General features: G+C 38.7%; 2 protein-coding genes across 2 annotated transcripts; both read left to right on the forward strand.

Annotated features, from left to right (window-relative positions):
* Positions 1-479: 479 nt before the first annotated feature.
* LOC117303838 lies at positions 480-13,465 on the forward strand. Its single transcript, XM_033788226.1, has 19 exons — positions 480-637; positions 3,270-3,371; positions 3,775-3,938; positions 4,404-4,577; positions 4,742-4,904; positions 5,366-5,507; positions 5,855-5,983; positions 6,425-6,507; positions 6,890-7,084; positions 8,017-8,195; positions 8,308-8,440; positions 8,686-8,910; positions 9,389-9,526; positions 10,022-10,206; positions 10,748-10,856; positions 11,259-11,432; positions 12,010-12,200; positions 12,627-12,804; positions 13,029-13,465. The coding sequence occupies exons 1-19, from the start codon at positions 580-582 to the stop codon at positions 13,127-13,129; spliced, it is 2,823 nt and encodes a 940-aa protein (XP_033644117.1). The 5' UTR covers positions 480-579; the 3' UTR covers positions 13,130-13,465.
* A 1,709-nt stretch (positions 13,466-15,174) lies between these two features.
* On the forward strand, positions 15,175-21,554 carry LOC117303801 (dynactin subunit 4-like). Its single transcript, XM_033788162.1, has 12 exons — positions 15,175-15,303; positions 16,067-16,137; positions 16,513-16,691; positions 17,002-17,045; positions 17,350-17,525; positions 17,990-18,102; positions 18,379-18,488; positions 18,876-18,949; positions 19,711-19,873; positions 20,054-20,154; positions 20,509-20,587; positions 20,868-21,554. Exons 1-12 carry the CDS (start codon positions 15,175-15,177, stop codon positions 21,006-21,008), a joined length of 1,380 nt encoding a protein of 459 aa, XP_033644053.1. The 3' UTR covers positions 21,009-21,554.
* Positions 21,555-24,830: the final 3,276 nt, after the last annotated feature.

Here is a 24,830-nt window from a genome sequence, read left to right on the forward strand (position 1 = left end):
CTTTATCTTTATACAAGACAGGTACTTGCTATTCATATCTAGTGATTCCATTGGATACAATGACATCATTGGATAAAATGCAGTGAACTAAATGCAGTGACATCACGGACCAATCAAAACACATAATGGATATATGGGTGTCTATCATAGAGCTATATAAAGGTCTTATTATATAGCTCTATGGTGTCTATACGCCTCTCTTAACATTTATGCATGAGGTACGTACAATGCTATCTCAAAATGAGGCGATGGGCGCAGCCACTGCAAGTGATGGGGGAAGTGGGCCCATAGCCTCGTTTTGGATAAGACTTTTGACGTCGTGCATAAGTATTTTAAAGCACGTAGTACCCGAAGAGAGGCGTATTAGGGGAAGTCCCTCGATTTCTCTTCCGCACCGTTGACAATTGCATGTTTGAAATTATAGCACACATGCAATAGCCGTTGATAAAGGATTTAGATTTTACTAGAGTGTCTGCAAACAAACATTCGAGCTCGCTCCTAACTGCGAGAGCAGAAGTTTCGTTTTCAGCAGTCAAAGTCCAGCTAGCGCAGCTTCATCAGGAAAAGTGCGATTTCACGATGTTTGTAGGGGTGACGTTGCTAGCATTTGTCTCCCTTATTGTGTGTTCTTCCGCTGGTAAGTCTGATTTACTGTTTAAACGTGAAATTTTTGCAGTTAATCATTGAGAAAGAGAGGTCCCACACAGATGTAAGGCCATCGTGGACCAATGTATTTTTAATGGTAAAACTAAAAGTTAAATTTACTTCAAAACTTACTATCGCATGACAGACGCCATTTGTAATAAATCATCACACACTTCCTTCCTCCATGTCCTGTATGTAGTGATCCAGGAACTATAGTTGCCATGCATCGTTTTATTGAATTGTCTTGTCGCTGGTTAAATTTAGCTACGACGTTTAAAAAAGAGTGCATGTTCCGTTTTTTACTTGAAACTGCAAGAAAACACTGCCATGGCAAATTTCTTTCCTCTAATTTTCTTAGAGCAAAGGATCAGTGGGGCACCAGTTGCAACAATGTGAGCTATGGAATTTTAGCTGGTAACTTGTTGTTAAAGACACTGGACACCTTCCGTAATTGTCATAGACCAGTCTTCTCACTTGGTTGGTGTATCTAAACATTATATAATGACTGTAAAATAGCGAACATGTGAAAATTTGAACTCAATTGGTGGTCGAAGTTGCGAGATAATTATTGACGAAAAAAGCCCCTTGTCACCCGAAGTTGTGTGCTTTCGGATGCCTGAATTCGATAGCCTCAAAATCAAATTCTGATGTTTCAAAATCAAATTCAAATATTTTAGCAATGTACGCAGCTTGACCTTTAAAACTTCTTAAAACTCATTTGTATCAGATGTAATTTGACTTGTTGTAGTTTTAAGTAGTTCCATTTATTTTGCTCTTTTCAGCGCTTTGATCTCAATGAAATAATGTGCTTTATCTGTTGTATGGATACATGTTTGTTTAAAGATTCTGGACACTATTGGTAATTGACAAAGACCTATCTTCTCACTTGGTGTATCTCAACATATGCATAAAATAACAAACCTGTGAAAATTTGAGCTCAATCAGTCGTCGAGGTTGCGAGATAATAATGGGAAAAAAACCCACTCCTTGTCACACGAAGTTGTGTGCATTAAGATGGTTGATTTCGAGACCTCAAATTCTAAATCTGAGATCTTGAAATCAAGTTCGTGAAAAATTACTTCTTTCTCGCAATGTATGTCACTTCAGAGGGAGCCGTTTCTCACAATGTTTTATACCACCAGCAACCTCTCTCCATTACTCGTCATCAAGTACGGCTTTATGCTAATGAATATTTTTATAAATTACCAATAGTGTCCACTGCCTTTAACCTGCATTTTGGAGCAGTGCGCATTGCACGAACATCAGTACGCTGAGCCAGAGCCAAGGCCCCACATATAGAAAAGTACAACAGACCACAGAGTCCACTTGCCCAGATGACCATGGCTAATCTATTAATGCGCCATTAAAGTCCAACAAAGCATGCACATGTATTGTGTGACAGCATCCAACCAAACCACTATTGTGGATTGCATCAAAGGTTGCCATTAGTTACATGTCAACAAATAAAATGCACAAACAGTTCCTTTTCATTATTATTTTGTTTTGGGTGGTTACAATGGGAGAGAGGTTACAGAGGTGCTAATCAAAGGTACTGCTCCAAAGAGTGTTGTGAACCTACTAGCCAAAAGAGCTTGTCAACCACCCATAGATTCACAATGAAGCTTGTTGGTGCAATGTAAAATTACCAGCAAAAACTTCATCAACAAGATTCTGATGTAATTCATGATTGATTCGGTTACTGATTAAAACCAACATGAGAAACTTTTTCATTTACAGAAATTCCATCACTCTTTCGAATGTCAATAGTCAGTTTAATTAAATTGAATTTGCAAACAAATTTTTAATGGCCTGATGTTTCGACCATAGCAGAGTCTTTCTCGAAGACTAAAATGACAACTCAACAAACATACAGGTGACTTTGTGTAATATAAGCAGTGAAGTGGAAAAACATAAATGGAGAGAGAAAATTTTAATTTGCCCACACATTTGTGAAGATTGGGTCATTGTTTGTTTTTTTGTCAACTCTGATGCTGATTTATAGGCAAAATTATGAAGAGAGATTTGATAAAAGTCAGTTGTGGAAGTTTCTTGTCTATTTTTAGGGAACCAGGAACACAAATAGTCACAATAAACAGGGGGATAAAGGGAGGGTATAGGCATACCTTTGGTAACTACAGAAACTTTATGACCATAAAAACTTACTTGGTAAAGCATTGAGTCTGTTGATAATGTTTAAAATATATAAAATTAAATTCTTCAAAGGAATGTTGCTTTAGAGGGAGGGATTCAAAAACATTTGGATCTGAGAAATGTTTTTGCAGGAAATGTTTCTCAGATTGTTTATTCCAATCACGATTATTATTCCTACGTAGACATAACCGTTTTCAGCAATATTTAAAAATGAAAGTTGTTTAAAGGTTAGTTATGGGAGACTTTGGGACACTAGGTGGCAGCAGACTTACCAGGTAAATTTCCATTGTTTATGTTGTTCTGAGCGTGTGCACATGACCGAGAACATTGGATTTTACCTGGCAAGTCTGCTGCCACCAAGCGTCCCAAAAGTCTCCCATTGCATCTAGGATTAAAACCATGGAACGATTCCAAAACCCAAAGGTATACTTCGCATTTAAAGGTCATTAATAGTGCTCCATTTCTATTTACAGAGTTGATAGCTTTTCCCAGTGGAGAGGAATTGAATTCCTTGTCTATCGATGAAGCTCAATTTGACCCAAGTGTACTAGATCTGAACGACCATGAAGACACAGGTAGGACTCGAACCAGGCACCACTGGCCCGCATTGTGTAGCTTGGCACTTGGCCAACAACTGAATGAGTCTAACTGTCTAGTTTATAACCCCACAACAAAACAAGTCCTGCAGGACTATCATTGGCATTCCCTTAGCTTTTGTACTCCTGTGTGCAGAGAAGAAACTATGTATATATATTATTTTTGTAACGCCTTTGCCTAAGGACACACATTTGATGTTTTATCTTCTATTTCGAGTGGTGTCCTCGGTCAATGATGTTACGGCTGAGTTGCCCCCTCATCTCCCTGTCCCTCATGAATTACATGTAACAAGATATTTCTCCAGCTGTCACAATAAACCCAATGTCCCTTGTTTGTGGATCAGTAGTTGAAGGCTTTCGTATGATGCTTCTTTCATTGCAGGGAGCTACTTGTTCGACTCGATGCACATCATCAACAAGAGACTCTCCATAAACTTCTTTGTACGAGACTTTATCTCGACGGAGACCAACTACTTCCGAGCAAACCCTTTTCTCTTGCAGTGCCTTCAGAAAATTCAGAACGAAGTATCTCAGAATGATGAAAAGGTACTGCAACTTGGCAAGCTTTTGTGCTTTTAAAACAAGCTTCATGAAATTTGGCCCAGGGCCTAATTTCTTAGAGCTGCTAAGCACAAAAATTTGCTTAGCACGAAATTTCTTCCTTGATCAAAACAGGGTTACCAACCAAATTGTTTACGTAATTGTCAGGATAAGCAAACAACAGCTGAATACCAGTGACAAATTTGGTTGGTAATCCTGTTTTTATTGAGGAAGCAATTTCATGCTAAGCAAATTTTTGCACTGAGCAGCTCTATGAAATTGGACCCTGGTCTCTGTGGGTCACTGAGTAAACAACATGGCGTAGGGGAGTTGACAACACGCTCCTGACCATGAACTTGCATCAGTACACTCTGGGAAGACGATAATACAAAACGAGTACCGGGGGTACCCTCCGAGCACTCTTCTATGTTTGTTTTTTTAGTAACTTAACACGGGATTCTTTTTCCGCAGATTGTTATTCAAAGTGGGTACCAACCACTGCAGGTTACCGGCGGTAGTGCTGACACCTCTTTGACATACAGAAGCACTGGCTCAGCTGCACTGGTTGGATTGGAACCAGGGATGACAGTTACCATGGCAGATGTTGTCGGCATCGCTGTGCGGCTCTGTGTTCCGATATTCCAGGTACATTCTGAACATTTATGTACATATTTTATGACATTTATAAAACATGCCCCTTGTGGAAGTCGATTCAGGTAAACTGCCAAGATTTTACTCTCGTAAATATACTCACTTTTTTTTTATATTTTTTTTCCCATGCATCTCATCGTCTAAATGCTGTTTTCCAGAGAGCCAATCGTGATATCGGGATTGTTGTGTTCGAGGAAACTTTTGAGATTCGAGTTCAGGGGAGCAGCGAGGATGGTCCGATATTCTCGGCTGGTGACGATTCAACGTTAAGTGCGAACGAAATCCAGCAGATAGCATGGGATAGTATTGACGCTGTTTATGGTAATAGAAATTGTATTGAATTAAAAATGCAATCGTGTGATTCCCTGATAATGACATCCATTACTCTTTCTGTTGAAGAAGAGGAACCAGACTATTTTGTTCCCTCTCATTCTCACCTTTGGGATGGTGGCTTAAATGGAATTTGAAGCTATTCAATTGGATGCACCCATCAAAGAAATACAAAAAAAGGGACACCACCAACATAAGGGCTAAGTAGCTCAGTTGTGAGCGCCAGCACAGTAATCCATAGGTTGTTGGTTCAAGACCTCCTCTGGTAATTGTTTTGTGAATTCTTTTCACTGGTCACAGTTTGCGATTCAAACCCACAACCAAACAAGTTCTGCATGACCATCCTGACATTCCCTTGTAGCTTTCTCACTCCTGTGTGAATAGAAGCAATTATGTTTCTTTTGATATTCTATTACTAGTTGAGTCTTATGTAAATTTTTCATTTTTGTCAGGTTCATCTAAGATGCCATTATGTCCAGCTGATGAATCTATGTCCAGCGGTCAGATTTTTCCACCTGATGCGGTGAATCCCGAGGCCACAGTTGGAAAAATTGACCACCCCATAACCCGAGGCAACGTCACAGATTTCGCTCGGTCAGTATGACATCTTAAGCCCTTTCCATCTCTTATCCCTGTGGAATACAGCCCTGGGGATGCCTCAGGACTTTTTTACCCCAAGGTTACCCCAGCGTCCTTTCACACTGTGTTCCTATTCCAGGGGCTTCTGGTTGCACTTTTCATGAATACCCAAGGTTTCATCGCTTACCCCTACACCAAAGCAGAGGTGCCTATTCCCTGTTTGAGGTATGCCCATTTTTCGGGGTGGATAAGGGGAAAAGCGATCCAAGTGCAATAAATATTTTCTGATTATTAAGGTAATTTTTGTGATAGTTATGAATAAATCTACTTAATTTGTTTTATTTATTATTTAAATCATGCAGTTTGACCCAGTACCCCGGAAGACTGATCGCTTTTAAGAACGAGGAGCGAACCTCAGCTTGGTGCGGTGAGCTGGATAGGCTTTGTGTAGACTGCACGGAGCACATGAAGGGTTTTAATCTGAACAGCAGGTCAGTGAACCGCAATTGTTTCTCTGCACACAGGAGGGTATAGGCAGAAGGTGTTATGTAAGGCCATGCTTTATGTTGCATTGACCTCATAAAGGGGGCTTTCAAGTTTTTGACAACAGTTCACACCTTCCTGCTTTTGGAAACGTAGGTCAAGTTACAATAGCCATAATTGTTTCTCTGCAATAGGGAGTGTGCAGGCACATAATTTTATATAAGGCCACGCTTATGTTGCATTGACCTTTGTTAAGAGGGCTTAAACATTTGAGCACAGTTTACAACTTCCTGCTTTTTCAAAGATTGTTCAAGTTGCAATAACCATAATTGTTTCTCTGCACCCAGGACTACAATTTTTGTGTTGCAAGGGTGGGGATGATTGTGTGTAATAAAAAGTTAAACACAAGATTCGTTACATTGTACGGCTGGTTCATCCTCTCTACTCAGGTGTGCTGATCGGACCATGGCTGTACGCTTAATGATGACTTTAAAAACCTTGGCGAAACTCGTCAGTGAGGAATGGCCCGGAGGTAATTGAGGCATTTGTTTGTTTGTTTGTTTTGTTGTTTGTTTGTTTGTTTGTTTGTTTGTTAAGTTGTTTGTGTTTGAGCAAAGATATTGACAAAAATAATAGGGTGACTCCAAACGTAGAGCTACAATCCCAGCCATGTCAAGTTGGGTCCTTGTCAATGTTGGCTCTCCTTGAGCCGTCTTCTGCCTTCCAATCAACATTGAGCGAGGGACGGGGGAAAGAATGTTTGTCAGGGGGATGTGGTCAGGGAATATTTGTTGTTATGTTGCGAGTGGGTGGCCCGAGCATTTTGGCTGGGATTTTATCAGTTGGTAGAGCACCGGCACGTTAGTCCAGAGGTAGTAGGTTCAAACCCAAATTTGTCCTTTCTTGTTGTACAGTGAAGTTGTTGGTGATAGAAGCCTGGGATGAACCACATGAGGGCAGCACATACCCAGAAGGCGACCAACCAGACGACTCGCTTCACTACGAAGGACGTGCAGCCAAGCTAGCATTGTCCGATGAGGACACGACCAAGCTTGATCGTTTAGCCGGACTGGCTACATGTGCTGCTTCTGACTATGTGGAGCACAAAGGTATTGAAGGCAAATGCTTTCTTTTTCACCAATTTATTTCAATTCATTGAATGTATTCTGGTTGTGAGCCAATGACTCTCAGAAAAGCAAACTTGATCATTGTACTAGTCAAGAATCCTATGGAGAGAAGGCAAGGAGGGAAGTTTCAGTTTTAGATGTGTGAGGAAACCTGAGATTCATTTTAGGAAAAAACCAACGAATTCGTTGACTTATTCTGGGTGTGGAGCCAAGGACTCCCAGAACAGCGGACAAGTTAATCACTTTCAGTTTAAAGTTTTAGGAAAACCCCTGAGAATTATTATTCCAGGGAAAACCCACGCAGTCAGGCAGAGAGTGAAAACTCAATCCACATAGTACCCCGAATCAAACCAGGTGCTTAGAACTGGAAGGCAAGAAAGGCCTTAAGGTTGCACCCACAAAGTGTTTACAGTAAAAATGCAAATAAGGAAGTTGCATGAGGCCTAAGTAAAATTAAAGGCAGTGGACACTATTGGTAATTACTCAAAATAATTATTAGCATAAAACCTCTCTTGGTGACGAGTAATGGGGAGAGGTTGATGGTATAAAACATTGTGCGAAACAGCTCCCTCTGAAGTGCCATAGATTTCGAGAAAAAAAGTAATATTCCACGAATTTGATTTTGAGACCTCAGATTTAGAACTTGAGGTTTGAAATCAACCATCCACACGCACACAACTTCGTGTGACAAGGGTGTTTTTCCCTTCATTATTATCTCGCAAATTCGATGACCGATTGAGCTCAAATTTTCACAGGTTTGTTATTTTATGCATATGTTGAGATACACCAACTATGAAGGCTAATCTTTGACAATTACCAATAGTGTCCACTGCCTTTAAAGGAGCACTTGCGTTTACTTCATAAACAAAGAACACAAAATTTAAAAATGGTTTTCTTTCTTTCAAAACAAAAAGGTGATCACATCTTTGTGGCAGTCAAGAAACAAGCCGGTAGCTCGGCCACACTGGTAACATTCCCTCATAGAGAACTGCTGGTTGTTGTGCCACCGGAAACAGATGCTGCGGAGTACCAGCTACCAGAAGGCTTTGAAGGAACTGAGCGTGCCCGGCCGCTTTTTGATAAAGATCACATGGTACGGATTGGAAATGAGCAAAATGTATCTAGAAACAAAAATTAAATTTCAGAAGCTCCACATCCTGTTGGTTTTAACCCTAAATAAATGTAGAAGTATATTTTTATTACAGATGGATGCCAAGCTTTCTGATGCAGCTATAGTGAGCCAGTTTGTATCTGAGAATGGTCGGTACTTTCGTCTCAATCCAAACCTTGTGATGTGCTTCCAGGATATCATCAACAATGAGAACAAGTGGAATCCAGGTTCGTTTATAGTTTTTTAATTTTTTATTAAGATTTACTTAAGGCAGAAGGCAGACCTCGATATAACCCACGGCACCCACAGTAACTTCCGTGGTGCCCTGGGCCCAATTTCATGATTGCTTGCTTGTCAATTTCTTGTGATTGCAAGTCTGATCACCGGACAGTGGTTGGGGGAACTTTCTCTTTGTCACAGTTGACCAAGAATCTCAAGTTCATTTTGATTTGTTTTGGTTTTCCTTCATCAGATGTTAAGGTTAATGTTCTGAACGCCTTCATGACCAACAAAGAGCACGACAACATCAACTTCCTAGACCCACGGTTTAGCTCCCCCATCTTGGGCCAGTCCATGGAGTTGACCTATGACCCAATGAATTCGGACGAATCGACACACCATCCGGAGCGCTTGATGAGACAAGCACTTCTTCACTGCGGCCCTCGGTTCATCAAGTCGGGATTCAATATTGGAGTTGGTAAGTAGAAGCGGCTGCAGAGGGCAGTACATTAGACGCTCTGTTTTTTCGTATGATTAGGCAGGTTTTTATCTGATTTTAGGATTTGTTGATGGAATGTAATTCCCCTTTAGATGTTACATTTTTAAAGAATTGTCCTGTTACATTCTTCAGGGTTTGTGTGAGGACTGAATGATCATGGGGTTGTGGGAAATAGGGGGTTGGCCAAAAAAGCAAACATTTCAGAATATTTCCATGGACATTCCTCAGTTTCAGTTCAAGGATTCTATGTTCTCAGGTTCAGGTCTAGGGAGATTTGGCGTTGGCAAAAAAAGAGTTTTGAAGACGATCAGAGCATACTAATCGAACTGTTGAGTAGTTAACCAGTAATTATTTTCAGAACCTACACTACTCCGAAGATATTTAAATATGGTACTACCACAAACCTCGCCTAAAAATGAGTTACATTTTAAGAATTTTTTCTGTGGTTTTCTTGAAGGTTTATATGAAGACTCTGTGTTCATTGACATGCGGAAGACGTTCCACGCATGGGTAGAGAGGTCTAGCCTACTGGGACCCGGTGAGACTAAGGAAGATTTCAAGAAAGAGCAGGCGCGTTGGTTACTACGAGCTGTAGGTAAGATGAAGTCAAATGAACCCTCAATCATGTTGAGCCAGACCCGATAAAGTATTAAGGCTGGACACTTTGGGGGTAGTCCTCTCTATACTGAATTTTTTTGACATAAATAACCCTAGGTGCCAGCGCTGTTTGACCACTCAAATATAAAACACGCATTCGCACACCACAGAAAGCTTGGATTCAAACCTTTATTTTGTCCAGGGTAATTCTTTTTGTTATAATTTTTCTTTAAATACATGTTGTGTTGTTTTAACAAGCTTGATGAACGTACCGACCAAAGTACAAAGTCACTGCCATGCTGTTGCTCGCAGTAATAATAACAATGGTGGGCGCAATCTTTGAAGAAATGTATTGTTCCCACTGAACTGAACTCTTGATATCTTTACTCTCTTTAATAACAAAAACTCAATCAGGCCCAGTTCTTGTAATTTCTCAGTGGATTCTACAGTTTCATTCTTAGTCCTACAAATATTTGATTCTCTTATTTCACAGAGGGTCGCAATGTAGATCCGCTTAATCCGACTGATGCTTGTTTGCGATCGGTAAAACCAAAGAAACAGAGCCCTGACTTTAGCCATGTAGCGACGACAACTACGTCCCCCGCAAACAGCAATGAGTGTGTCCCTCAAGACAACACTGCATTCTGTCGAGAGACGGCCAAGCACAGACAAGAACAGGTATGAAGTCGGTTGGATATAATATTTACTTTAGCGAGAGTGAATAACCACACAGTTTGCTGCAGTTTACATAATCTTGCTTAGCAAAACAAACTTACCAGCCAGAATACCATACAGTTACCAATGCTGAGACTGGTAACCCTCTAATTTGTTGCTTAGCAAAGAAATTTGCCTGGCAGTATTTTCTGCTTAACAGCTTTTTGAAATTGTGCCTGATGTTTCTGTTCAGCAGAGTGTGGATTTGAGTCCCAGTTGTGACACTTGTGTCCTAAAGCAAGACACTTAACCATTATTAATGCATCCTTCAGATTGGAGGTAATGCACTTGTCGTTAAGAGAAGGGGTCGCCCCAGTGTTCCTGGTTCGATGATAGTGGATGATACCTATGACTACATCCTTATATAGTGTGATGGGGGGTAACCATTTTTTCAGCTTCAGAAGTAGATGGCATTGTTCCCCTGGTGAAAGTTGATTTGGGTCGACAGCCTGTGATGTTAGGCTATATCTCATTAAAAATTGTTTAACGACCTTTACCTTTTTAGGTGGATCGTATTTGGGTTGAGGTAAAACGCAAGCATCTTTACCATGATAAAGATGAAGTTTTGCAAGCTCTTCAAGGATGCATCGGGGCCTGTGCAACTTGCAAGAAAGGTAATGACGGTGGTTGCTGAATGAGGTTTATTTTGTTTTCAATACCAGAAAGATATTCAATGTAAATCTATAAATAACATGCAAATACCAATGAAGAATGCGTTTATTCTTTTTTGGATTCTTCCCTCATCTAAAACTGGAACTTCCTTCCTTGTCTTTTTTATATATCTAATTCTTGGGGAGTACAGTGATTAAGTTGAGCTTTTCTGAGAATCTTTGGCTTCAAAACCAGAATTAATTAATAAAAAGAAATAAAAAGATGTGCCAAGATACACAGTTTTTGCATGGAGTACATTCATGCGAGATATACACATTTGCAAAAATCAAAGTGCAACATTTTTACACCAATGCGACGATTTACCGACTGCTAACTTTCCATTTGTTGTTTTTCGAATTTGAAAGGTTCTTTCTACGAAGATAAAGTTAAACACTGCAACAACTTCCTTCACTGGGTTCCCTTCGGTTTCCTGGAGCAACAAGACCAGACCAACTTCTACGTCAGGACCAATAACAAGATGAAGATCCCAGCCTGCCGCAATCACTGCATCGACAAGACGCCCTTGTTCTCACTCATGGGTAAGTCAAGTGGTATCAAGTTTGTAGTTTAAGGAAAGGCATTGAATTCATACTGTTAAACGTCCATTAAAAGCAAGCCCAAGTTTGCCTATTAGAAACTCGGGCTTGTCCAGTTTGGGAAACAGCGGTTTTCAATAAGATATTTTGTTTATCTTAACAAAAGGTATTGATGCATGAACAGGTGGTTTAGTGGACCTGTGAGTTTTCTGACAAAAAATATCCTCAGAATTTTGCAGGTGCTTACTCATAAAATGAAGTAATGGGGAAAGGTGTTAATCGTTATTAAGAAACCAACTTTAAATCATAATAACTAATTAGATATATCTCGAGAAATCGAATAAAAAAAAATAGGACTTACTCCCTGTTCTTCAGCATTATTGTTTTTTTACACCAAATGTTGGCCTATGGAAGACAATCACTGGCCTTAGGAAAGAACGCAATATTATTGTCATTCTTGTTTCCACTAATTATTTTGTCTTTCTACATTTACACCAAAGGTAATTTCAGTTACACCTCTACACATCTTTCCTCTGATATTGTATATAAAACCTCTATTACTTCCTTTTTCTTCTCATAGTCCCAACCATAGAAGCCCTCTACCGTCCAGACCCAAAGCGAAGCGTCAAAGAGCGTCTGTACTCCGAAGTCAATAACCCCTCACCAGTCAACGAGCTCATGCAGAAGTTGTACGCTATCCACGCTTCAGGTGTCGTTACAGTCTGGGTGCACGACGTTGCGGAGTTGGACATTCTGAAAGAACCACTCAAGGTATGGACAGTCGTCAAAAACATTAATAATCTCTCATAAGTTTGTGGTGGTCCGAGAAATGAACTCCCTCCTGGCATCCCTCGCCATTGCGGCCGTCATACTAACTCAAACTACGAGCAACAACCCTCAAAAATTAATGGGTTGTTTCTTTAGCTAACCACATAGAAAATTAAATGTACCATCTGTCGAAAGAGCGCGATCTCAAGATTATGACGGTCTCAAATAGTTGATGATCCCCAAAGGAAAAAATTATCTAAACTACTTCCAAACATTCATAGGTTGGCAATCACCCACACAGGGAAAATGACATAGTTCTATTATTTCCTGTAAGTTTTGCTAAGCATCCATTTCAGCTTAGCACAAGCATGATAGACCAGCCTCCTGCCAATTTCTTTATCTTCTATTTGGTTCCACTCATTCTTAAAGGTTGTGATGTTATACAACAAGAATGTTACCCAGGTGAAAGTCTACGCCACACCCCTAAACCAGCAGAGCGTGGCGGGAAAAATGACGGAGCTGTCTGCTGAGTGGACAAGCGGAGGATGTCTCGATCATTCCCGGACTTTTCTCCCTCCTTACGGACAAGTAGAAGACATCCCGTCTGGTGAGAATAAAAACTTGCATTTTATCAATCTTGAGAAATCACTCCTAGACAGTGAAGTTAATAATGAAAAGTGTCTTCGATCGACTAAGCTAAAATAGCCCTGGCCGATTTCCTACCTTCCGCCCAGGTACAGAAGTCTCCCAAATTCTGAAAAATTTATCCAATAAGTCAAATTTTACATAACAGATTATCCTGAATGTGTCTTTTTTCGTTGGTTTCTGTAGGTGTCAGCAAGCGCAGCCCTGAGCACGACCTGAGAGAAGCCATGTTGGAGCGTCATGGTAACTGGGAACGCAGATGGATTGTGGATCATCCCTTGATCTAAGCAAGACGGCGAGAGAATGAGACATGGTTGGAGTTCAACAAACATTTTTCTGATTTTCTGCTTAGCAAAAAGGAGCAGGATACCAGTCACAAATAGTAAATATGACAGGGTAGTTTGGCTGGTAACCTTGTTCTGGTAAAGCAAAGTGTTGGTGAGCTTTACTACTTCTGCTTTAAGCAGCACCCTCTGTTGGGCCCGCTGATTGTAAACTTTAACCAGGGCCCAATTTCATAGAGCTGCTTAAGCACAAAAAGCAAGTAAGGCTACGAGCCGAAATGCTAAGTTACATATAAATATGTACAATTTGTGACTGGTATCCTGTCATTTCTTCTTAGCCCTGGTCAAACTGTAGGGTTAGACCACACCTGAACTAATAAAACTATAACCAGGTTTAAAATCCTAGTTAGTACTAATAGTAACATGTATTATATTTCCCTATGGTATAGGAGGATTGCGCTCTTTCGTGCAGCTTTGTGTACAAGTACTCTTTTTTATTTTTTATCGCATTTTTTACTCAGATTGTTTACAAATTATTTTTGTAACTTTAAAAATATGTTTAACTTACTAAGAAGAGATTTGTAATATTTTATAGCTTCAAGCATGTTGTTTGTACTTTTTTTAACAGATTTATCGTTGTGACATGAGGTGTTTTTTACCAGCAATTCAGAGGTAACCAAAATCCACGGTTTTCAAAATTAATACTTCAGTTTAAACACCAGAGGCACCTGTCCTAAAATAATGTTTATAAACCAATGTACATTTATAAGTTTAGTTTTCACACAAAAGTGGAAAACAGACAAATATAGCACCATTGAGTCAGCAAGTATTGGGCTTGGACACTGACGGCGCAAGTTTAAAAACAAAAAAAAAAACTGGAAAATTAGTTGTCTTTTAAACTTTTTATCTTAATGAGGTGTCTTTCTACATTATTTTCACATTTTAGCTGGCAATTTCCAAGAAGAATAGTCATTCACATATTGTTCTTACTGCTCGTTAGACATTTTTTTGAGAATAACTCCTGTGTTGCCAAAGTGGTCCTGTAGCATGCCCTTGTAGTTAGTTGGCTCCAAGTTGAAAAAAGAGCCTTGTGTGACAAGGCGTGAATTTCACAAAGAGTTAATATTGGTCTTATCTTGAGTTAGGACAAGTTCTCGTCCTAACTTAGGACGAGTTCTCGTCCTAACTTAGGACGAGCCATAGCCTATGTTTTTTGTATCTCCTAGGACTAGTCCTAAGTTAGGACTAGTCCTAACTCTTTGTGAAATCGACCTAAGGCCCTTTGACTTTTTTACCCAAGATGGTAGAGGATTTTTTTGTGGAATGTCGGAATATTTGAAGACGAAGATGAGTGAATGGTGATGAAAGAAATACTTATTTGAAATTTTTTTTTTTTTAAACTTTGTTCTTTCTTGGCTTTTTAGTCACTACTATTGCTGCAGGCTGTTTTTAATATTACTTGTACTTTTTTATTACATGTTTGAAGAATTACTTACTCAAGAAATAAAAGTTGTGAGCTGGTTTTATTTTTAAAGCAAGTTTTTTGTGTGGTTTATTTTGTTAGTGTCATAATTGTCGGTGGTGTTCGAACGCCTAGACCAAACCACCCGCTCTTTTCAGAGCCAACACTCCTACAAAAGATTTATACCCACAAGTTGACTATATAGTTTATTCTGATTTAGGCTTTGTGGTTACTATTGAATGGAAAAGAAAATGCACTTTTTGCCAGCCAACCTTTTTGCCGCGACCCCCATACTGCCAAGCCTTTTCTCAGTAGTCGGGTTTTAAGTTTAGGTTTGCAATTATAATGGGTGCATTCGTTTAGCTTGACCCAGGGAAGCTAAACGAACGCACCCAATATAGAGCAAAACACCCACACAATAAGACAAGGGAAGGACTATTTCTCTCTCATTGTAGTATTAAAAACTACACCACAAAAATAAGTTTCCTATTTTGTGGGCGGGGTTAAAAAGTTCCACTGGTTTCTGGTGATAGCGCCCTCTAGTGGTTTCGAACAGCCTGTCATCAGGTTTTCATTTTGGGACAAAATGGCGACGCTTTTGCAGTCGAACCGGCTGCAAATCGTATGTTCGTGTGGTCTTAGCTCCCCTATCATCAAACTTTACTTCTGCAAACACTGCTTGAAGTTAAGATGCGGTCGTTGTGTTTCACACGAGGTATGTATGACTGTGGATAATTTATATTTAGTGGGACTATTTGAGGTTACAAATTAATCTTAGTTACATTTGGATACGTGGTCTTTCTCATTTCCTGGGGGTTGAATTTATTTAACAATTTTTTTTAGGGACCATTCGTTTCTTAAAAAATGCGCTCAGACTTTGCTAACTTATTGATATTTTGGGATAATTTTGCCCTGTTATTTATCAAGAAAAATGTATCGAAAATTACATAGAAACAGAAACACTTTGTGGATTGATTAATTCAATAAACTGTTTCTGCATGATTTGACATTTGTGTTCTGTATAAAAAAAACTATAAATAAATGTAAATTATTGATTTTTTATTGATCAGTGTGTATAATATAACTTAATATTGAATGTCTACAACAACTTCTTCCATGAGTGTACAGTCCACCATCTGGTCTATTTTACTGTATATGTATGTCGGTCACTTCGTACTACGCCCAGGCCAGGCTGCCATTCTTCTGCTTTTTGGCGATGTTTTTCGAATTTCAAACTTTGAAAACTGCTCTTGTTATCAGAAAACAGAATCAAAAAGTAGTTTTTTTTTTTTTAATGGCCTGACATTCCTACCTTATCCGAGTCTTTCTCAATCAAAGGCTAAAAAAAAGTTCAGTTCAGACTTTTTAAAATGTCTGACTTTGGTACAGAGTGACTTGTGTACATAGCGGGAATGGCTCATTGTTATGATGGTATTGGTATAAAATAAATATTTTGATTGTTTTTTTTTGTATTGCAGGTGGATTCCCACTACTGTCCCAATTGCTTGGAGAACATGCCATCAGCTGAGGCTAGGATCAAGAGAAATAGGTAGGAAGAAAAAACATACACCACTTTGCTTCAAAATCTATCATTACGTACATGTATATCCTGTACTCAAATTAGTAAAAAATGTCCCACGCCTTCTCCTAAAATTATGAAATTTGTTGCTCTATGGTTGATCATGAATATCCTATTTGAAACTTTGTGTCCATTGTGATTATACCACACACACCTACAGTTTTCTTTTACAAACTTCTCTCGCCAAAATTGGGCTTGATTTATGCTTTGTACACAGTGAGCTCGTTATTGTTCTGGAAAGTTCACTCTGCAAATTTTTGTTTTAATTCAATGAATTCCGCTAAGTGGCTCTTTGAAATTCTCCAATTTTGTTTACTCTTGACATTTCTCCTCGACCCCGCTCAGGTGCCCCAATTGTTTGGACTGCCCAAGCTGCAAGCACACTCTGTCCACACGGGCAACCAGCGTTGCTGCTCAAGACCCTAACGATAGCGCCAAGATAACAACCAAGAAGGTCTACTACTTGGCATGTGGTTTCTGCCGCTGGACGTCTAGAGATGCCGGTATATCTGACAAGGAAGTTGGTAGGTTTTTTTACAAAGACAAGAGCTATAATCCCTAGTAAATTTTTTTTTGTTAACAAAGTTGGTCAGCTGGCTTCAGGATTAAAGATCCTTTTCCTGTTGATAAAGTAAAAGTAAAGTCTGTCCCAAGCCAATATGGCTAATCAGGCCGGTGTATATATTCAGTTTCCTTGGCATTGAATGACTAAGAATATTTTTGGCCCTCACCTGTCCCTGTACCCATTTGTACTCCTGTGTGGAGAGAAGCAATTATGATAAAGTGCATTTGGATCAAGTTTGACATCAATTGTTTTTTGGTTTTATTTTGCAGCCAGTGGAGCTTGGAATGAGCCAGAGAATGAAAACACTAAACGGGTAAGACAAAAATCATTTCTGAAAAGTTATATACCATTCTGAGAAGTATTTGGTTCATTTTTATCGCCCATTCTTATGGTACTCTATAATGTCTGGACTGTTCCATTATGGCAATTGGCTCCCAAAAGTGAACACTTTGTGCGCATGTCTTTTTAAAAAGGAGTGGTTTAAAGGGCGCTTGAACATTGTTTAGCATGCTCCTGTCAAAATGCAAATGTTTTGTGGTGGTTCCCATAAAAACTTTTTCAGGTAAAGACGGTAGCCTTCACAGATTTTATTCCCCCTACCTGACTTCTGTCAACAGATCGGGGAGCTTCTGGAATTCTATCGGCAGATCGGAGGCCGTGAGAAGATTGAACGTGAGAAGAAGAAGTACACTCGCCGTCGAACGTACTTCCACATCCAAGAGAAGCTGTCCACACCGAGAGGTTCGGCTAGCAGACGCAGTAGTGGGCTTCTTACTGCATTGTCCAGTTTCACGTGAGTTCCTTCACTTGAAGCTTTTTCCTCTGCTTTTAAAGACTGCTGGTGGCAAGTCTTGGATGAACGGTCAAGCTCACTGGACTCAAGCTCTGGTGTTTCTGATCAGCAGAGTGTGGGTTCAAGTCAGGGCCGGACACTTGTGTCCTTTTAAGGACAAGACCCTTGACCAGTATGGCTTCGTCCTCAGGATGGGACGTAAATCAGGATGGGACGTAAAGCTGTAGGTCCCTTGTGTTGTGTTTTGAATGTTAAAGTACTCAATGACACTTCTGGCAGTGGCTTCTGAATACGCCGCAGCACCTTGTAAGCCATTATAACGTGCAACTTAATTGGTTTTTATAATTCATTGAAAATGGAACCAAAAAAATTAACTCTTTGTTACGCTCATAGGGGTGTGATAAAGTGCTGAATAAGAACCTTTTACTATGTTTTACATTTTGCATGATTTTACATCCCTACAGGTTGTTGAAGGAAGGAGAACAGGCAGAGGTCACCATCAAGGTCATTGAACCCCAGGAGGAAGTGGACCCCTTACCAGAAGATATATTTACCAAGCCAGTCATTCTGGAGAAAGGTGGGTCTTTTAGGTTGTTTTAATGGACAATATGACTGGGCAATAATGGCCTGGCAATAATGACTGGAAAATCATGACTGGGCAAATATGATTAGGCAATGTTGACATTGCTACAATGATCTTGACCAGGTGGTATTGACCTTGCTACAGTGACCTGACAATAATGACCAGCCAATAAAGACTTTGCAATAATGACCAACCAATAAAGACTTTGCATTAATGACCAGGCACAACAAGTCTATCTTCCAGACTAACTAATTGTGTTTTCTTCTTCAGTTCCAAGTATCCGTCAGCGTTTCTTGCAGCCAGAGATGTCGTCCTCTACCGTGGATGATCTGAACCCGCGGCACAAGCATCTACTCATCAAACGCTCCCAGAGATGCAGGGTGAGCTAGCTTGAGTCTTTATCCATCACAGGTTGTTGCCTAAGTTGTTAAATTTTGTGACAGTGTACTCCTTTGCTCCACATTTTTCCACTGGCTTCCAGTCTTCAAAATGAACTTATATGCATTCATGTGTTTTGGAATGAACTGCTAGTGCTATCTCAAGTCAGATTGTAAGACATTGTTCAAAAATTTTGCAAGCGCTTAGAGACACACTTATTTGCAACCTTGTAATGTTCTTGTTTTTTTTTTAATGCTATATCACCCTTTTCACGTATTTTTCTATCTTGTGTACTAGGATTGGAAATGCACGTTGACAAACCTAGAAGACTGGTCATTGAAGAGTAGCCTGGGTTAAATTTGATGAGTATATTTTTGAAATATTTTCAGGATTGTGAGCACAACTTGAGCAAGCCAGAGTTCAATCCGTCTTCCATCAAGTTCAAGATTCAACTCATTGCCTTGTAAGTATTTGACGAACCCTTGTCCAAAACCCTGCTTTAGAAATTCATCTTGATAATAAATGTCGATACAAGAGATTTTTCTAAAAACCTTATACAATTTTGTGTCATTTAGGAGTAAAGTACTTTAGTTTTGAAATAAATGTCTTTAACCGTCTGACCATTAATGTCATCTTAGTGATTTTGTGTGGTTTTGAGTGATAGTTAAACTATGATAGCCTGGAATTTATCATGTGGTGAGTGCATCTACTCAGTACACAGTCAACCCTCCTACTGTCTGACCATTCAATATCATCCACTGTAGTTATGAATGATGGATAAACTATGCCAGCCTGCACTATGATACCATGTAGCACTGCACTATGATATCATGTGGTGAATGCATCTACACAGGACACAGTCAACCCTCCTACTGTCTGACCATTCAATATCGTCCATGTACCACTGCACTATGATATCATGTGGTGAATGCATCTACACAGGACACAGTCAACCCTCCTACTGTCTGACCATTCAATATCGTCCATGTAGCACTGCACTATGATATCATGTGGTGAATGCATCTACACAGGACACAGTCAACCCTCCTACTGTCTGACCATTCAATATCGTCCATGTAGCACTGCACTATGATATCATGTGGTGAATGCATCTACACAGGACACAGTCAACCCTCCTACCGTCTGACCATTCAATATTATACACATTCAATACACAGTTCTTTACAAAGCTGTCTGACTGTTGTTTTAACCTCGTCGTTTCAGGCACCATATTCCGGACGTCCGTATCTTCCTGGTACCCAAGCTGAACTTACAACGGGAGAGTGTGGTAACCCTTATGATTACCAACCCGGTCCAAAATGCCACCAGAATCAAGATGGAGGCGCCGGAGAAAACGGACGAGGCAAATGACATCACCACGGCCAAGGTAAACATTAGAGACGGCGTTTGCAGACAAATATCAAAGAGGTGTACTTGTTGCATATATTTATCTTAAGGAACATTGCAGAGTGGGTAAGAAAAAAACTTGTGGAAGATTCATTTACTTAAAGATAAATAGTTTTTATTTATTTATTTATTTATTTATTTATTTGTTGTTTGCCTTTAGGTTGTTGTTCCAGATGAAGAGTTAATTCTGGCTGCCAAAGATGACACGACGGAATTCGATGATTCTTCAACAGACAACAAAGATTATAACGATAAACCAGAGTAAGACTTTCCCTATTCTACACAACTATTATCTTTTGTATATTAACATAGTATCCCAATTTCTAAACACCAAATAACATTTTGTTCATGTTATTTCTGTTGACATTTCTATTGACAAAAGTGGATTAAAAAAATGAACTGTTCTAGCGATGTCTGGATGTTCTGTGATTATACTTGTCTCAAGAGGAATACACTCAGTCCATAAGGATGTAGGCATGGGTATCATCCACTAGGAGTCTTGCTGGTTTATCAGAATGCACTGCATTCTCTTCCTTATTTGCATTTATTTTCTACTCACTGTCATTTGTTGTTGGTAGCAAGCGATTTCTAAATCTGACTGACTTTTTTTCTTAGGTTTGTCCAGTTCCGTCAAGCTCATAAACTCGGAGTCCTGGTTAGGATCACTCCCTTGAAGGCTGTTGGAGATGTCATTGTAAGTTGGAGAATCTACAATTGAAATACTATTTGGTTTGAACGGTACACGGATATGTGTAAAGCCATGTAAACTCAGTGCTTTCCCCGAGTCCTTTCAAAATGTTAATTCAAAAGGTACTCACGTTTTTGAGATATCCCCCAAAATCCGGAGAGAAATTTCCACGCGGGAAGACTAATCCCCAGTAGGAATACACAATCTAATTACCAATGGTGTCCAGCACCTTTAAAGGCAATATTCCTTAACTAATATACCTCCTTCTACCCTTCTTGATTGACAGGTGTCGTTCAATCTGAAGTATGACTACAAGAACGCCACGCCCTCCCTGCGCAGCACCACAGAGTCTCAGGGCGATAATGATATGGTGTGGTTGGAGCACCAAGTCACAATCCACCTTGGACCCCTGGCACAGAACCAGTAACTTCCCTCAACCCCAGGTTAAGAAAGTATTGGTAGCCAGTAGTTTCCTCCTTCCCAGGGTAAGGCAATGTTGTTGTTTTTTTTCTTCTGCGAGAAGAAGTTGGTTTACTTATTTTTCCACTCAAGTAACTGGCATGTCATAAAAAAGTCCTTTTGAGAAAATATTTTTTGGAGAGCCATCTAGGATAATAAAAACGCCTATTTATTATGAAGCGAATTTTACAATAATGTACCAATGCATTTTTAAGTGAATTAGATCACACAAATTTGAATTCTTTTAATTTTTAAAGGCTAATGTTTAACACCTTCTCGGGTATTGTTTTGGGATTTTGTTTTATTTTTGAATCCATACATTCAATTTGCTCAATAGTTTTCATTTTTGTTTTATTAAATTTGATGGGAAGATTAGAGATAAGCATTTGTGTGCTGCTTGCACGGTTATTTATCCTGAACCAAAACTGTTCTAAAGGAGAGAATTTTGTTGTTGTAGCATCAACAATAATAATAATCATTAACCATTCTTATATAGCGCATAACACATAGAAATCAAACATGTCCCTAAGCGCTTCTGAGAAAAACACAACAGAATACAAAGACAAGACGTACTGGGTAACAAATAAAATGGATGAATTAAATGATAAATAAGTGCGCCTTTAGTTTTGTCAAAATTAGTTTGCAAATTTTGTATTTTGGAAAGGGATGGACAAGGGTTTGTTCCTTTAATACATTTAATAAAAATAAAATCTGCTTGCATTTGATTTTAACAAAATATTCATATCAAAACCTTGTTTAAGGAGAAAGGTAAAATTAACTTAGTTTTATCAAACATTTAGTATTTACAGATTTTTTTGAGGAATTTCATTGGAACGTTAGTCCTTGTTTAACACAAGAAAAAGTAAACTAAATGCATGTGTAAAATTGAATTGTAATTTGTTGATGTCAAATGAAGAAATTTTGGACTTTATTGCAAAATTGCAGCCTGTTCTTAAACATTGAATATAACAGACTTTGTGGAGCTTAAGTAGTTAGAATAATTCTTAAAGGCAGGGTCATAGATTGGTTTGTCACTATGGTGCTGATTTATTGGCAAAACTATAAGGAAAGATACAATACAATAGAAGTCACATGTGAAAGTTTCAGCTGAATACAGTGTCTACTTGCAGGTTGAGAAAACAGCAACAAGTATTCAAAGTATGTTCACTTGAACGTTAGTACCATCCATGTTGAGCGAGGTGACAGCATGTATCAACTGCATCTGTCGTACACCTCTCAGGAACATGATTCAAATGTTTTGAGGTGAAAAATTATCAAAACCATATTACTATGGAGGGTCTGGGATTCCATTCCACTCACCAGCTGTTCTTCTCACCTCGAGTACTAACCAATCTATGACCCTACCTGTAACACATGATACATCATTGGTTTTTAGAAGAGTAAATTTGTCAGTTATTTCAAACTGTACTTTCGATATAATCAGGTTTTTAACTTTAAAAAACACAAGACCACCGTACTTGTCTGGTCATGATATAAGTTTGCTGGCCTGACACTATTGCCGTACACTACAGCCACTGGCCTGCGGCTTTCGGTTCAGTGTTAAAAACCAAGCCCTGTTTTTTTCTAACTCCAAGTCAACATTTGAACATAATTTGTTTCAGTTCAAAATATAACACAGTGAGGTATTGTTTTCATATGAAAAAACACAAGACTAGGACTACACGAGACCACCTTATTTGTCCTGTCATAAGCTTTTACTGGCCTAATACTAAAATCGCTGGCATCGGCCTTACAGTCCAATGTTAAATTCGAGTCCTTCGGACCCTTTTGATGGAATGACTGTATATTACTCTTTCAAAGACAAACGGTGTATCTTCCTTGTAAACAAATTGTGTTTATTGACAAACAAATTGTACATACAAACATGTTCTGTGTATATATAAATGTACCTATTTATGAGTTATGATAATGTGTCGTTGGGGAAAACATGTTATTTCTGGTATTGTTTGGAAAAGAAGACATTCTGATTAGAACTAGCATGCAAGAGTGAAAAACCAAACACATTTTCCAGCATGTAAACACATTGACGCTAATTTTGGTTGTATCAAATAGAATCACTGTTTTCTTGGATATGACTTTATATCAGAAGGAAAAATTTTACAGGAAAAAATTGTTCTAGTATAAACACAATTTGGGTCTTTTGATTGGGGATAGAGGTGTTTTTTTTGTTGAGTGTAAATATATGTGTGCAATCAGAACTTGCCATTTAAAAGTATCATTATCAATTCCAAAATATGTAATTGATAATTAATATTGATCATCATTGGACTAGTAATAATATTGGTTAATTTTGGTGAATAATAGATTTCTTGGACATGGGTTGTACTTGTGGTCTGATTAATATAAGCTTTGCAAAATCCAAAGTATATACTTGACATTTATTTAAGTAGCAGGTTAAAAATGTTTTGGGTTTTACGCATTCTTGGGAACAAAACAAACAAACAATATCACTGTAGTGTTATACTTGCATCTTTTTGATCATTGTGTATGTAATGAACGAAATGCGCTTGGTAAATAAAAATAAACATTAAAAAACACGGATTGCATGCAGCCCGTAAACAAAACCCAGTTTGTTTCTCTGTTTTGTTTGTATTCATCATCTTGTCCAATCTCTAAGGATAGCCTCATTGAATTTAGTTTGTAATGGGCCGAACTTTGTAAGAGTTTTGTAAACAATTATTTTCGTAAATTTATTCAGAAAACTGCCATTATATTACCGAAAGGGTCCAATGGCTTTAAGATAACAATATTCATTCCAGTCCTCTTGTGTTTGAGCTCCTGTCAAAATGAGATTTGTCTTTTTGAAACAGTTTTTGACAAGATGTGTCCATTAAAATCCCTAAGCTAAGGGATGCAAAGTGAGTCATGAATGAACTTGGGAAAAACACAATATTGTACACTGTGCTTATCATTGACATTCTGGGTCAGCAAATCTCATTTTCTGACACAACTTAATTTACAGGAAAACTTTCATTTAAGTCATTGCTCTTATAGCAGTAGTTATATTATTAATTATTAATATTTTCACAGGACTTGGGACATTGGTGTATGGGTAACAACCAAATTAATATTCTTTATACTCGATGCAAATTTTACATCTATTATAGTAATTATATTATTTGCCTGTGTTGCATTTGTATAGCAGGCAAAAGTTGTCTGATTGGTTAAAATGCTTTCACAAAAAAATGTGAAGAAAGGCCTCCGCCCATTATGGGAACTATGTAGTTGCTGAAAAGCAGCAAGCTTTAGATTGAATTTCTGTAAAAATAAACATTATACGAAAACCAATTAATAACTAATTTGGTTAATATCAAAAAGCAAACCTGAAAGAAGTAAAATTTGCTAGCAGCCACAAGGTTTTCCAGAGATGTTTGCTCATTAAGTTTTATCAGTGGTTTTTAATCCTGTGGGACTTTGTAGTTGCCAAAAAGTTAGCAACAATTCTTGGGTTGAATGTTTTTAAAATAGATGCTATACAAATGACAAATTTGGTTAATACCAAGAGCCTCACCTTAAAGAGGTACAATTTGCTGGCTGAGACAAGGTTTTCCAGAGGTTTTTGCTCATTAAGTTTTATCTCTGGTTTTAATATTGTTGTGGGACTATGTAGTTGCCAACAAGTAAAGAGCCACAATTCTTAGATTGAATGTTTGTAAAATAGATGCTATACAAATGACAAATTTGGTTAATAGCAAAAGCCAAACCTTAAAGAGGTGGCAGCCACAAGGTTTTCCAGAGGATTTTGCTCAGTGTTTCACCTCTGGTTTTT

Source organism: Asterias rubens, chromosome 20 (genome assembly GCF_902459465.1).
Source record: "Asterias rubens chromosome 20, eAstRub1.3, whole genome shotgun sequence".
In the NCBI taxonomy this organism is placed as follows: Eukaryota; Metazoa; Echinodermata; class Asteroidea; order Forcipulatida; family Asteriidae; genus Asterias; species Asterias rubens.

Coding starts and splice junctions, on each gene's coding strand:
- LOC117303801 (XM_033788162.1), top strand. CDS start 15,175: ATGGCGACGCTTTTGCAGTCGAACCGGCTGCAAATCGTATGTTCGTGT. Junction 17,046..17,349: donor AGAATGAAAACACTAAACGG/GTAAGACAAAAA, acceptor TTCTGTCAACAG/ATCGGGGAGCTTCTGGAATT. Junction 20,155..20,508: donor GATTATAACGATAAACCAGA/GTAAGACTTTCC, acceptor TTTTTTTCTTAG/GTTTGTCCAGTTCCGTCAAG.
- LOC117303838 (XM_033788226.1), top strand. CDS start 580: ATGTTTGTAGGGGTGACGTTGCTAGCATTTGTCTCCCTTATTGTGTGT. Junction 3,372..3,774: donor GAACGACCATGAAGACACAG/GTAGGACTCGAA, acceptor CTTTCATTGCAG/GGAGCTACTTGTTCGACTCG. Junction 4,578..4,741: donor TCTGTGTTCCGATATTCCAG/GTACATTCTGAA, acceptor GCTGTTTTCCAG/AGAGCCAATCGTGATATCGG.